The following is a 14,687-nucleotide window of genomic DNA, read 5'->3' on the forward strand; positions in this document are numbered from 1 at the left end:
TACATTCTATTGTCTTCACCTTCGGGTTATTCTTTGCATTTGAAATTAGAATGTACTTTCCTCACCTTAAGTTTTGTCTCTGCATACGGGCATTAGTATCACAGGCTTTCGGGCAAGAAGGAGCATTGCCTTGCTTATGATGGCATTTAAACTTCTGAACGGGTAAATTTAAAATCCCAAAATTTTGGAGCGCATAAAATCATATGTACCGAGCAACTATTTAAAATCTAGGCAACACAGATAATTGGTTTTTCCAGAATGCAGAACAAATTTACCGTTATTGATGCCTGTGGGGAGAATGATTGGTCTGTTGAAGAGCCTACCGAGAGAGTTGGATATTTCTTATGCTGGGATTATCAGTTTTAGACTCTTCTTCTCTAACTATATGTCATAATGTGTATTAGTGACTTATTTGTCTTTATTAACCAATGTTTTTGTGGATTTTAATAATCTTTAGTGCTTTTACTATCGTGTTTTTGCAGATACTTAATTTCATATGAAATAAAATGAAATGAAATATAATTTATGAACATTGTAATTGGCAGTAGTACTGTATTGTTCGTTTAAATAAATTAATAAAAAACAAGGTATTAAACACTTTAAGTAATATGCAATTGACGGTTTAATTCATCCAGTTTTTGGTAAAACAGTTAGTGCGTTAAACATGTAATCTTAGGTTTGATTCCCGAAAAGGTCGACATGAAATATCTGTTTAAAATTATGTTTCATCAATGCATTAAACTCATTTATTTATCAAAATTGTCGTTATACGACGCATTTGATGTACAATTATAGTGCCTTTTTCAATTTGAGTTGATTTCTACAAAAATTACTGCTTTAAAGTTGATCAAAATGATAATAATAACTTTCTCTAAGCACCATCTTAATCGATTCGAGTGTCTCTTAAATCAACATAATTTTTAATCAATAATTAAACAAACATGCAACAACAGAGATGGAGAATATTTTAGAAAGGAACGGTAGAAGTCAGGGCATTTACAGAGCTTATTACCTTTCATTCGCTGGTTAAAGTGGCCACTTTACGTGATGTTTACCATTTTGCCTATTTTTGAACATGTGTATTCCTTTTATTCTTCTATCTGTTAAATTTTGTGTAGTCAAAGAGATGAAACATTTAGTGATGTGGATGAGATTTATCTGACTCTAAAATTTGACATAAATCAACAGATGGATGAATTGAAGGAGTACAAATGTCCAAACGTAGGTAAAACGGTAAACGTTGCACAGTGTATAAAATGGCTACTTAAAGCGGCTAACGACAGGTCACAAGCCTTGTTAATGCCTAGACTTCCATATTTCCATGTCTTAAATGTTCTCCATCTCTGTTGTACTTTTTTAATCTTAATAACTCCATAAAGGGTAAAATCCAGTTTATGTTTTCAATCATTTTGTCAAACTCATGAAATTTGTTTTTTGTTTTTTTTTTTAAAATTAATATTGACTTAGATATTTCAATTTTGAGGACTCTTTTCAAGTAGTTGTAAATAATTTACTATAGAATGAGAAAACAAGTTGTGGCAGAGGGGGTGCAAACCTCGGACCTTTGATCCGTGAGTCCGCGACTTTTAAAAAAAATAAAATATTTTACATAACTTAATCCTTTGCTGAACTTTATAAGTTAAGTAAGAAAACTGTTTCATTTTATTATTCAACCTAAAAAACTACCATAACCTAACCCGGCGTTTGCTAAAGGCTATACAGGCTTTTGGTTTGGCCGTTTCCAATGAGCTAGCTTTGAACCAGCCAACATGTTGAATATTGAGCTTTCTTAAGTCATTCAACGAACGGCCTAGCCGTTCAATTGAATATTGGCATGCAATCAACAACCTAGCCGCTCAATTAAGTAACTGATTTGACTATTTAATGGAGACATATATATCGATTTAATCGTGTCTTATTGTATTTTGTACACTCTACTCTTAGACACATATATGCAATACAGTTAATTCAAATAACTAATAAAATTTGGTTATGTGTTCGTGATACAACGTTTGCAAATAAAATATTTTAGTGTTTATTAACGGTTTGTTTATTAACCCGGTTCTCTGACAGGTACTAACACATTGACATGGGTTTTTTTAACACTCGAATGCACTGTGTGTAGTTATATGTTGTGAAGGTTCCATTTGTCTTTAGTGTGGATGCGCCTATAAACTCTGATCTTAATTCGATATCTTGTTGGTCTAAAGATAACGGTTTACTAAACAATCAAAAAATTCTAGGCGATTATAATTGGTAGACATGGACAAATCTCCTTTCAAAATTTCTTAACCTTTTCTACAATTGACTGAAGTGGGATCCCTTTCACAAAAATAGTTTAAAATCTTGGCATTATTATGGAGCAGCACTTAACGTGACAAAAACAGATTTTTGAGGGTGGAAAGAAGTTTTATCGCACTCTCTATTCACTGAAGAGGCTTCAGAATTTTCTTCCAAACAAAACAAAAAAAATCGGTTCTAATATATTATATTGTCTTCTCCGTGCTACGCTAATATTTGCTATCTTGACGCAAATGCGGAACTCTTAGATTGTCTGTAGCGTTTGCAGAATCAAAGAATCCGCTTTATTATTGTCAATCCCAAAAAGTATGACCATATATCAGTCTTAGCATATCATATCAGCCTTTTGCTGTAAACTCAAGTGACATCGTTTTTATCAGCGCATTTATTTTCAGTCTCCCTTACTTCTTTCTAATATATTTCACAACCCCTATGAGCTCCAAAATATCTTGTTGAGAATTTTATTTACCTTTCTGATCGTGGTATTTTGCTTAGGTCTTCTCAGAAGAGACAATTTTCCATTCCACGTCATTTTTCAGTTATTCCTTTTCCGTTCAAGGTGCTTGACTTTAGAATAACAACTTCTTCATATAAATGCACGTTCTCTAACAACTTTCGAGAAACTCATAAAACATAATTATTTATCCTCAGAATCCTGAAGTACCTGTATTGTATTGTTTTTTTAAAGTATGTATTTTTATCTCCTTTTTTTCCTTGGTTCCTCTTTCTCTCTCCTTCCAAACTCATTATTTGATTTCACATTTCTAATCCTTTAAAATTTATAACATAATGTACTTTTTTAATATCAATACGGGCAAGCCTTATCGCTCCATTAAAAAAACATCTGTTATTTTTAAACAATAAGGTTTGTTTTCAAGTATGTATCTTTTGAAATAAATTTTCGTTTTTTTAGTACAAATTTTTTACCAACTCTTTTTTTGACCAGGCTGTTTTTTGGTTGGCTAGATGATGTTGTTATTTGCAATAAGTCCACCATAGCTCATTTTATTTGTACTTGAAGTTTTAAACAAATGATTTTTTATTTACTTGTCTTAACTAGCAGCTACGTAATCTTTGAGACATCAGCTAGCGGAATTCAATAGCAAAATATTGCTGGCAGGTTGAAATATGACAAAATTTTTAATATTATTGATGTTTTTCTTCTGGATCATCTCAAATTAATAATGAAAGACTTTTTTTTACATTTGCGCTCTGTAACAATACTCAAATGAATAAGGAACGCCTTTTCCTCAATCGACAATTTTAAATAAGGTTAATTTATTTACTTTAAAAATCAGCGTTCAGTTCACAAAACATAAAAGAATCTTCGTAGATCATTAATTCACTACATGACAAGTGTGCAGGAAAAGTTTAGTGGCAACATTTTTGGTCCTGTTGATTAGCCTCCACGATTCTGTGCAGCTATAATTTGACGCAATTTAATTATTTCATTTGAGTTTACATTTAGTCCATAGTCTATGGAGGTAAACTAACAACTCTTACAGCATCAAAAGCCATTATGACAACGTACGACACCAACCATTTCGGAAATATAGCCGGTTTATTGGGAAAAACAGGCCAGAAATTGTATTCACAGAATGCGCTACACGACTGTTAGTCAAGTAGGACATTATTTTTAAAAACAATATGTTCATGTATTCTCATTCTTGCCCAATAAAAACAAAATCATTCCGAAAAATGTTTGCTTAATTTATTTGCATGTAATTTTTTTATCAATTAACGGTTTGTGTTTTTTTCAGGGGGCAGCAAACCTTCAAAGTTCCATAAATGCTGATGCTGGACTTGGAACTGCCTCTTTGGCTTCAATTTATGCATCACTCATCTTATCAAACTTATTTCTTCCTGTTGTTATGATCAAGTAAGTTATTTAACATTTCGTCTTTATAAATAATAATTGGTAAAAACAGAAAATTGAGAATAGTCCAGAAACCGCATACGCGCATGAAACAAAAGGCGACTTAAATACTCTTAAAAGAGTGGTTTTACGTTTTGACCCATTAGTTTATTTGTAGACGTCGCTCAGTATGCAACTCCCGATTCGAAATCAACTATGCCGTGTTGTGTCGTTTTAAAGTGTAGAAATACTGCTGGGATCTTACCGAAACAGGACGGGTTCATATTTCATGTGAATTAAGCAAAAGCATGTATAAGTAGCAAATGCATAACATAAAAATTGAATTCTTTTTTTATCTGTCAGATTGTCAAAGAAAACAAAATGGACATTTCGTAATGGACAGTGTTGGCAGGGTCGTAAATTTACCCTAATTTGCTAATAAGAGAACTAATGAAAATTGGACCTCGGAATTAACAACGCCGTGATGAACATTTGACCGAGATTATCTTTAAAACATCAAATATTATTTAACATGATATAAAAATATCCGTTTTATTTTAAATATTTTTTTTATATTTTAAGATCAAAGTTCATTAATTCAATTACTCTTATTAAATGACCCTTTACTTATCAACTATGTTGTGTCAATCAATGTTTCCACTTGCACAATAAAATTTTAGAGAAATTTACAAATTGCTTTTTTTTTTTACCTCACATTTTTGTTATGATTATATTTTTTTCCATCTGGCAACATTACGTGGTGACTTCGTGAATGCGCGGGGTGAAAGTGGGGCAAAGCGAGGGGATTTTTGGACACAGTCCGATGTTTTCAAATATGATTCTCCGCTGCTTCTGGACTATTCTTAATTCTAAGGGTAAAAATAATAATAAATAAAATCTGTAGATTTTCACTACGTTCGACGTCTATTTAGATAAAAATTTAAAAGAAAAAAATGGTGGTACTTACATGCCTTTAAATAATGAAACTTTTATTAATTATTGTTATTATAGAGTATTTATTCAATAAAATACAAGTGCTAATGTATTTTTTTTTAATGTATTAAAACATAATTGTCGTGATAAACTATAAAATAATAGTCTGTTATCGGGTGCCAAGACATAAGTTTAAATAAGATTCAAATAAAAGAGGACAGAAATAATATTGAAATAACAGAATGCGTTTTAAGATTAAACATATGCATTACGATTTTGAAACATTAGAAGATATAAAAATAGTAGGTGCTCACAAATGCAACCAAAACGAGATAAAAATATGAATAAAACGAAGTATATCAAAAAATTTAATTAATATCCACAAAAAGGTACCTTTAATAACCTATAATATTAATAATACCTATATTACCTATAATAACCTATAATAACCCATAGTAATAAAAATAATAATAATAATTATATGTTCGCACAGTAAATTTGAACAAACAATAAGTTTTTCTAGGTTAGTATAGCGTGTGTCGGTCGTACTCTTTCCGACAATTCGATCGTATTACTATGTCTTTTACTAGGGTTAATGTTATTCGTGCAAATATAAAATACATTATGTTACGTAATCTGTACCATGTCGCAGTCGATAAAAATTCTAACTACACAATGAACAATAACCCAGATAAACTTATTTTCGAGATTCATTATGTTTTTTTACCATTGGAATAATAAACTTTTGCCTATTGCAAGCTTTCGATTACTGCAATTCTTTTATTTCTTATCTTTTTACACAGTAAAATGATATTTATGTTTGTCTTAATGTGATTTTTTTACTATAGTTGGAGAATTTCATTCCATAATTTATGTCTAATAAATACTCGGTTGGTGTTTGTATTTTGACCTTAGAAGTACATTTATATCCGAATGACATACGAAAGTCAATTGCTCAATTATTTTTGTATTTTATTAAGTGAGATAATTTTATATTAACATTAAGAGTATTCCAATAAAAAAATAACAATTATTATCTTGTTTAATTTAAATCAAACCACACATTCCAGCACTATATTGGTTATATAAAAATACTTTTTATTTATTATTTAATTTTAAAGCATTAACTTTGAAGTCAAATGTTTTCACTATTATTAGCAAATATGAATTCATAACCACTTACTTTTTTATATCTACCAGTTTCGAGACCTACCCGTATCTTCCTCAGGAAATGATGTTATAAAGTTGAAAGTGCATTTTAGTATTTGCAAGTTGAATTTGCCTTTATATTTTCGTCATAATAGTTCTTGAATAAAACGTATCAACAAATATTGATAACATTTTTGAGGTGAAAATATCAAGGTTTTAATGACAAAATGCATTAAATCATTAAAACAAGTTCCGATATAATCGCATATTAAGCTTTTTAATTTTTTCAACACATTATTTCTATCACAATTTTCTTTCGTTTCAATTTTTTTAAAGATTTGAATGAGTAATTTTTATACTTGCATAGTCTAAAATTTGAAACCAACATCTTGCGCCCATGTTAAAAATATTTTTTAAATATATAGACTATTGACTTAATTCATTATGTCAGTATAGCCTCAATAAAGTCTACGCATTTGAAGTGCTGTAATGTGTCACTCGCTGGTCAAAGCGATTACTTTAAATTTTGTTACATTTGCCAGTCTACATTTTGATGAACCAGTTCATTAGTAAGATCTCTAAATTACTCATTTATAGATTTGCACATGATTATTTTTTTGGAATTGTGTACATTGGTAATACTGTCTATCTTTTTTTTTAAAAACCAACACGACTTGTAGAGCGAATGTCGTTTTTTGAAAAAATGATCCTCAATCATCTTAGATGTAAATAAGCATGAAGAAAATTTTACGTTAAGCTTTGGTTATGGTCCCGTGGCTAGTGTCTCAGACTAACGGATTAGGGGTGCGTGGTTTAAACTTTACTTTAACATATTATCTTGATTCCCATTTTCTAATTGTAGGTTATTTGCAACTCGTTGAAAATAGCCCCAAAAATGTTAATATATGGATAAATCATGGGAGTGCAAACATTAAAAAAAAAAAAAAGTGCGTACTTAACTTAAATGCTATTTTTTTAATGTATTGCTTATGAACTGGACGATCGACTTACCAATTAGAGATTACAAGCTTAGTACAAAGTCATTTCTTAGAAATTATCCTTATTTTTATAAATTACTTGTGGGTGAAATCGTGTAAGCAAATTTTAAGAGCATAATTTTTTTAGCTAAACGCAGTTTGATGAAAAAATCCGCGGAATTTGTATATTTTGTACTAAATCTTTTCTTTCTTGATAATGTCCCCTTTAAAGTAATAACCATCAAATATGATACACTTGTGCCAGCGTTTTTTCCAATCCTCGAAACATTTCTGAAACGCTGTTTTGGTAAGAACTTTAGTTCCGTCAACATTTCGCTTTTTATCTCCTCTGCAGTCGCAAAACGTCACCCTTTCATACTTTTCTTCATCGCTGATAACGAGAAAAATAACAAGCGACCAAATTTAGTAAAAACGATTGCTGGACATCAATGCGGTCTGTTTTTTTGTCAAAAAGTCGCAAACAGGGGGCAGAGGTCGTTCGTCATTTTTGATTTGGAATAAATGTGACAATTCGCCGATTACGACAATACGCGTCTTACTAATGTTTCCATAGAAAAGCAAATACTTGTCCAAAATACCCAGTAACTGGCAGATTAATTAAAAACTAATCTATTTAGGAAAAAAAATCAAGATCTAGTAAGTAGATATGACATCATCATCATCACTACCTTTTGTGCATAGGGCACTGCATTGGTACACCAATCACAGCGTCTCTTGATCATTTTTGTTACATGAAGGTAAGATGATCAGTTTTACGCTTCAGGTACTAGTCCACCGACTATGAAATATTCTAGTGTGAAAACACCCTTTTAAATAAATATTTCATATCAACCATGCCGGGAATCGAACCCGAGATGTCTTGCATGGCAGGCAAACGTGCTGACCATAACACCACGAGGCCGACAAGTAACCCAAGTTACGATATAGGATAATAGGTCGATGGTTTTATTAAAGAAAAGTTACATAAAAGCATTACGAAGTAAAGTTCTGTAAGTATACTTAACAATGTTTAATCTTAATCCTGTATTTTCTCTATGGATTATGGCACGAGTGCAGACATTTTTTTACACATTATAGATGTTAACCATTGGCGTGTCTTTTTTGTTTAGGTCTTTTAAAAATTCAACAATGTTTGAGTAGGTCGAAATGCTTGCAGTTTATTATTGGAAGTAGAACCAACCAAACCATTAAAAAAACTGTTTTATCTGCTGTTTTCGGGTACACTGTATACAAATATGTGTATTCATATACTCTGCATAAAAAAATAACAAAATTATATGGAAAACGGGACAACGAAACGTTGATTTTAGGTATTCTAACGAAAGGTCTGACATGCCGTTGTTTTTCTTGCTCAGAATCGGGGAGGCATTTGCAAAACAGAGACAGGAAAACAATGTTCGAATACCTATGTATCAAAATTCTCTGTCCTCACGCGTCAATAATAATGTATACATACAAATATAATTTGGACTAATTGATATCAAACTTTCGATTGTGTTCATTTAATTTCTATAGTTTGAATTTAGCAATAGCAAAGCATTGGCAAACAATATCTTTATATTTAACCTTTTTCTTTTGAATTCGTAATAGTACCTATTTCCAAACTCGTCTAAGAGATTGCATTTCCAGTAAGAACGCGAACGTTCAGTTTTCTGTGAAGCTTTTTCTAATAATTGCATGCTTCCTTTGTATGTTCATCAGATCTCGAGGCGAGAGTAGTTTTCCATATATTTTGCATTCAGACAGCTCTTTCTATACCTACCAATGCCAGTATTTTACCACGTTCTAGAAGCTATTTGCATCTACTTGTAGATAATCGCATTTTTATCAAATTTAAAACTTCGTCTAGAGAGATAAAAAAAAATTGGTTTTATTTATATCGATTTGAAAAAAACATAGGCATTGAATCAATAATAAACATCTTTAATATTTTTATTGCAAATTCCCATTACATATGCATCATAAAATTTATAAGACCTTATATTTCCAGATAAAGAGTCCTTAAAATTTTTAAAGGAAAATACCGGATCCACTTGCATATGTTGCATTAAAAAAATGTCCGGAAGGAAGGCAGGAAGGTTATATTGGAATCAATGATTTATAAAAGAAAAAAAATACATTTGAGTTTTTCTTTCCTCTCCTTTTTTCCTTCCCACTTTTATCAATTCTTTCTCTCTCTAAGAGTTTATTGACGAAATAAAGGAGTGTGACATTATACATACTTTTGGATGGGGTACTTAACTTTTGAAAGTCTGTGGTAAAAAAAAACCTTTGCATGCGGTGATGTAACATCGTGTTACCACAAGCCAAAGACGGAATATTCTGAATTTCAGAAGTTTGAAAAAACGCAGATGTATACTGTTACGTAATTATTTTTCCATAATTTATAAATACAATTTAGCCCTGTTATAACAAAATAAATTCAAAATCATAAATACGCCGGTCATCCTACATGTATGCACCCCCGCTCACTGTCAATAACCGTTCGAATTTCTTTCACGCAAACATCGGCCACAGAACAGTATCTCTGTCTTCTTTGTTATGAATTTCGTTTTCGTGATCTCTCTTAAACATATTCTTTGCCGTATTGGCGTAACATTTATTCTTTGCACTATTTATCTTCTTTTTTTTGTATCAAATCCTGCATTTTTATAAAAATTTAACTTCTCAAATCTGGTTATCGACGTGAACTCCTAAAATACTGCGGTAAATAATCCCTTTGCGCGCAGTGATGTAAAATCGTGTTACCACTAGTAAAAGACGGAATATTCAGAAGTTCAGACATTTGAAGAAAATGAAAAACATCTTAACATACTTTTCAATAATTTCTTTTCCATTATTCATGCGAATAAACTTAAAATTTAGCCCTGTTACAGTAAAATAAATTAAAAATCACAAATACACTGCTCATGCCACGCGCGTGCGTCCCCCATCATTGTCATTAACCGACTGAAGACTGAATCCGTTTTAGACGACACCCGTCGCAGAACACCGTCCCTTTCTTCTTTGTTATGATTTATATCTTCGTGCTCTCTCTTGTATAAGGTATCCGTATAGATGTGTTGCTGAATTAGCGGACATTAATTATTTGTGTAGCAAGGAAAAATATTTTTTGTATTAACATTTAGCATAGTCATACAATTTTACTTTCCAAATCAGGTGCAAAAATGTCAATTTTAAGATTACAAAAAATACGGATTCATCATTAGAAAAAATAAGAGAGATATATCAAATCTTAATTCCTGTGTCGACTAGTGTGACAACACAGCCTCATAAGAGTAAAATAAAACATGTCAGTGAATTTCCAAATTAAAAAATGAGTAACAAAAGTAAAATACAATATAAAAGGTTCATACGTCATTCAAAAATTTTCTGTTTTAAAAAATTTTGAGTTTGCTTTTCTTGTGATTATAAGTCTTCAAAATGGAATGTTAATTAGACAAAAGAGGGCATTTTCAACACATATTTCTGTTCGTTCGTTCAATCGAGGAAATAAGCTGCCAAAGCTGCTCGCGATGTTTGGCCTGCGCACAGTGAAGATGATATGAATGAAAGGACAGCTTGTCACTAAATCTAAATATCGGTTGCACAAAAATGTTTAGTTTAAACTTTAATTTTAGGCAGGTGATTTACTTTATCACCAAAACGGCGAAATGAGTCAATATTTTTATTTGATTTAATTTGAATCGTCGATTTTTTTATTAACGTAGTGTTTTTCAACTCTAAATAATCTACAAATTCTTTTGTTTTTCCTGTGAAATATGTTTACTATTATTTACCTTCATTTCGAGTAATCTCAAAGTTCAAACAGCGGATCTAATTTCTGTGTAAGAAGAATCATACCAATTTAGCATGTCCTGCATTCCGCTCCACGGGCTAACTTTGTCATTATTTTATTTCAGCTGGCTCGGATGCAAATGGACGAACGCTGTGTCCTTTGTGGCGTATATGCCCTACATAGCCGCCCAGTTCTACCCGCGCTTCTACACCATGATCCCGGCAGGGATATTTGTCGGACTGGGGGGAGGACCCCTCTGGTGCGCCAAGTGCACCTACCTGACTGTGGTAATTCATATTTTGTGATCAGCTAAAATCAGGCAAACTTGACGTGAAAATGTACTATTTATGGGCGGCAGCACAGCAAACAAAGCGCCGCAAGACCCTCAAATTAATAACCAAACCTAATTTAAATTACAATGGAACAACTTTGTTTTTAACGACTTGTTATTTTTTAATTTAACCGGTTTTAGTAAAAAAAGTATCAATTCAGTTGTGAATATGTTATGTCAATTAATTTTGACATCTAAACATTATATGGAGGTTTTCAGTCGTGTCTTTGTCTAATGTAGTATTTTGTGTTCCTAAAATGGAGAAAGAGGTAAGGGTGGTTGTGATTCGCTCATTAAAATTAGTCAAGAATGGACTAGAGGAATCACTGTTTCTTATTTTTCTTGCGGTGCCTTATCAGGTTCCCCTGATGAAAGCGATCACTACAGAGAAAGCATATACTCGCCGGGGCTGTAGCGTTTCCTGGAAAAATATGACCAGAGCAATCTCCACTTGCCTTCTCTGGTGGATTTTTCTATCGGTATTACCTTCCATTGGCTGGTTGGTTCTAATTTGGAGGTGCCAGAAACTTGCCTTTCATTGTCTCGTTATCTGATCTAATTACACCGTTATGAGTATGATCCCATTGTTCAGGGTTTGTGACCTGGACGCTAACGAGTTAAACTAGTCAGAAGTGTTGCTGGTGGAATGCAACTGGGCGTTCGCAGCATTTTATAAAATCACACCCTCCAGCAAGATGTGACTCATTGCGACCCTACTAACCTGTTAATATATATATTTTCCTTAAATAATTGACTGCATTTTAATTTAAACGTTTTCTTTTCAATATTTTGAACCTGTACCATGTTAAATAATTAAAATTATTCTTTATTTATACCTGGTGGTTTGCGAATGTGGAAAAGAATAATATTGATGCTCAAGTTTTCTTTTTCATATTACAAAATTTCTTTTTAATTTTTCCATTTTAAATTGAATCACTATAATTAAAGTTGGATTGATGTAAAACGGGAAAATAGTGTTTTCTTTATTACATCTTGATGAAAAGCTTGTGTGGCTTTAAAACCAGTCGGTAATATAATTATTCAGTAGATAAAAATAAACTTTTATTTAATTTTCATAACTTTATTTTATTTGGGAATTCAACAGTTCTGCATACATATTTATAGTAAATAAACAGATATAATGTATAAACTCAGGACCAATAACAGATTTCCACAAAGAGTACAAAATAAGTAAAAAAAAAATATTACATATATTTTTTGTAAATAAATATATAAAAGTTTATGCATACAAAAATGTTAAAGAGCATGAAGAAAGGATAAGGAGAGGAAGAGAGATGTACATTTTTATTTTAATAGTGTTTATTAAGTTACATAAAAGATTTCAAGAGTCAATTTTAAATCTGACCGAGTGTTTTTTGTGTAGTCTATGCCTTAAATTTAGACACTAAAAAAGTCCAACGAAAAAAATCACTTTTGAAATACGATTTTTAGCTTGTTGGTACATAAAACCGGTGTTACTGGATACATATCCTGGCCGGGTCATGTATTGTTGTTAAACTAAGTAATTCTGCACAGTCAACTATTCCTGTAAGCAGTAGTTGGTCTGCACACACTCTGCAGTATTGTATAAAAGTGATTCCATGGTTGGTAGAGGCAGTGAGAGTTGATGCGTAAGAAAGTCCGGTTTTGTATTTAAGGTACTTAAAAAAATTGTTCTGAATGTTTTCTATATAATATGGCATACTGGGGATTTCATATCTGAGATGCATATTCCAATTAATTATGAACTGGGTTGTAGTCCTGTGGCTAGTGTCTCGGACTCACGGATCAAAGGTCCGTGGTTCAAATCCTACTCTACCCCAACTTGATTCCCATTTCCTTATAGTGATTTATTTACAACTCGTTAAAAATGGCCCTCAAAATTAAACATTTGAGTAAATCATAAGAACGCAAATATTTCTTTTAAAAATAAAAAAAAGCTTTTAACAAACGTATAATAAAATTAAATTAGAACCCTTGGATTTTTAAAGTGTTTACTAATTCAAATTATAAAACCAAACATGGTCAATGCTTTGGAAGTAATTTTATTGATTTGCGATTCAAAAGTAGTTAAGAGTCTAAAACAATCCCAAGATCTTTAATTTCGATATTTTTCTTTACTGAATAAATAACCGCAAAGTTAATGCTTCAAACATTTATTTTCTAACATCATCTAATTAAAAATTTTCTTATCTAAGTTTTATAACATTTTATATGATTGTGATGTTTTATATCACAAAAAAGGCGCATCTTCGGGGAACCACTGGGTAAATCTGAGCATGTGAAAGCACTAGCTCCCTACTTAAGAGCCCGTTACTTTATGAAAAAAGGTAGTCTGACTTTTCTTCATACAAACATATTCCCGTAATTTCTCACTGAATTATAGCACAAAAGTAGGGATTTTTTAAACACAATAATTATTTACCATTGGCGTATTTAAAATATTCTGTTTTTTTACTAATTGTTTCTTATGGAAGTTAGTACCATCCAAAAACACCTAAAAACGCAGTTTTATCTGCTTTCGTTTTATATGTGTTGTGTTTATGGCGTGTTGGCCTCTGTCCATACATTCTTCTCCCCTCTCCTTAATCTGCATAGAGTTTGTATTCCTTAGAAATATTTATAACAACTTTCCTCTATGCGCAGCTAACAGAGAGTCCCCCAGGCCTCTTTAACAACTGCGGGTGGATGGTGGGCTCCCTTCAATGCTTTCGTTATATACACGGTATGCAAATATAATAACAATTTTTTTAAATCGCAAAAAATTTTGACCCAGAAAATTTTATTATAATACTCTTTCTTAAAAAAATCAATCAAATCTGTTAAATTTTGTGGTGCGGAAAACGGGACAGCAAAACGACAATTTTGACAATTTCAGTTAGGCATAATTATTAGTCTGACTTGCAGTGATCTTTTTCGCACAGTTTCGGGGAGGCATTTGCGAGAGACTGACAGAAAAACAATATTCAAAACCTATTTACCAAAATTCTCAGCCGCCACCTATCGTCTTTACTCTTTGGAGCAGAGTACAAAAAATGTACCACATATTCAATGTATTTTTTGACACGTTAAATTTTCACTAACATAAAACAGTAATCTCTGATTGATTGAAAGAGTAATTTAATTTCTTACTGGCATGGTGGTAGTCAAATTAATATCACGCAAAAAAACGTTTTTCGTTTCTTTATTAGAAAATTTTCACTTAATGATCAAAGAAATAATAGTAATACCATAAAATTAAGAATAGTCCAGAAGGAGCGTAGAAACATTGATTGAAACAACAGGGTAGATAAGTAAAGGATTCTTTAATAAGAGTAATTGAATTAATGAACTTTGAACTTT

At 31.7% G+C, this 14,687-nt stretch overlaps 1 protein-coding gene across 9 annotated transcripts in view; it reads left to right on the plus strand.

Annotated features, from left to right (window-relative positions):
* Window positions 1–14,687, plus strand: part of LOC148281517 (UNC93-like protein) — a 96,329-nt gene that overhangs the window by 18,868 nt on the left and 62,774 nt on the right. For all 9 annotated transcript variants that reach the window (XM_088226589.1, XM_088226595.1, XM_088226592.1 and 6 more), the window contains exons 3-4: window positions 4,062–4,180; window positions 11,139–11,301. In XM_088226589.1, the coding sequence (XP_088082715.1) occupies window positions 4,062–4,180; window positions 11,139–11,301 (282 nt within the window). The remainder of the gene's footprint in view (window positions 1–4,061; window positions 4,181–11,138; window positions 11,302–14,687) is intronic.

This window comes from Micrasema longulum, unplaced genomic scaffold (assembly GCF_059751315.1).
Source record: "Micrasema longulum isolate JH-2025_06_02 unplaced genomic scaffold, ASM5975131v1 h1tg000444l, whole genome shotgun sequence".
Lineage (NCBI taxonomy): Eukaryota > Metazoa > Arthropoda > Insecta > Trichoptera > Brachycentridae > Micrasema > Micrasema longulum.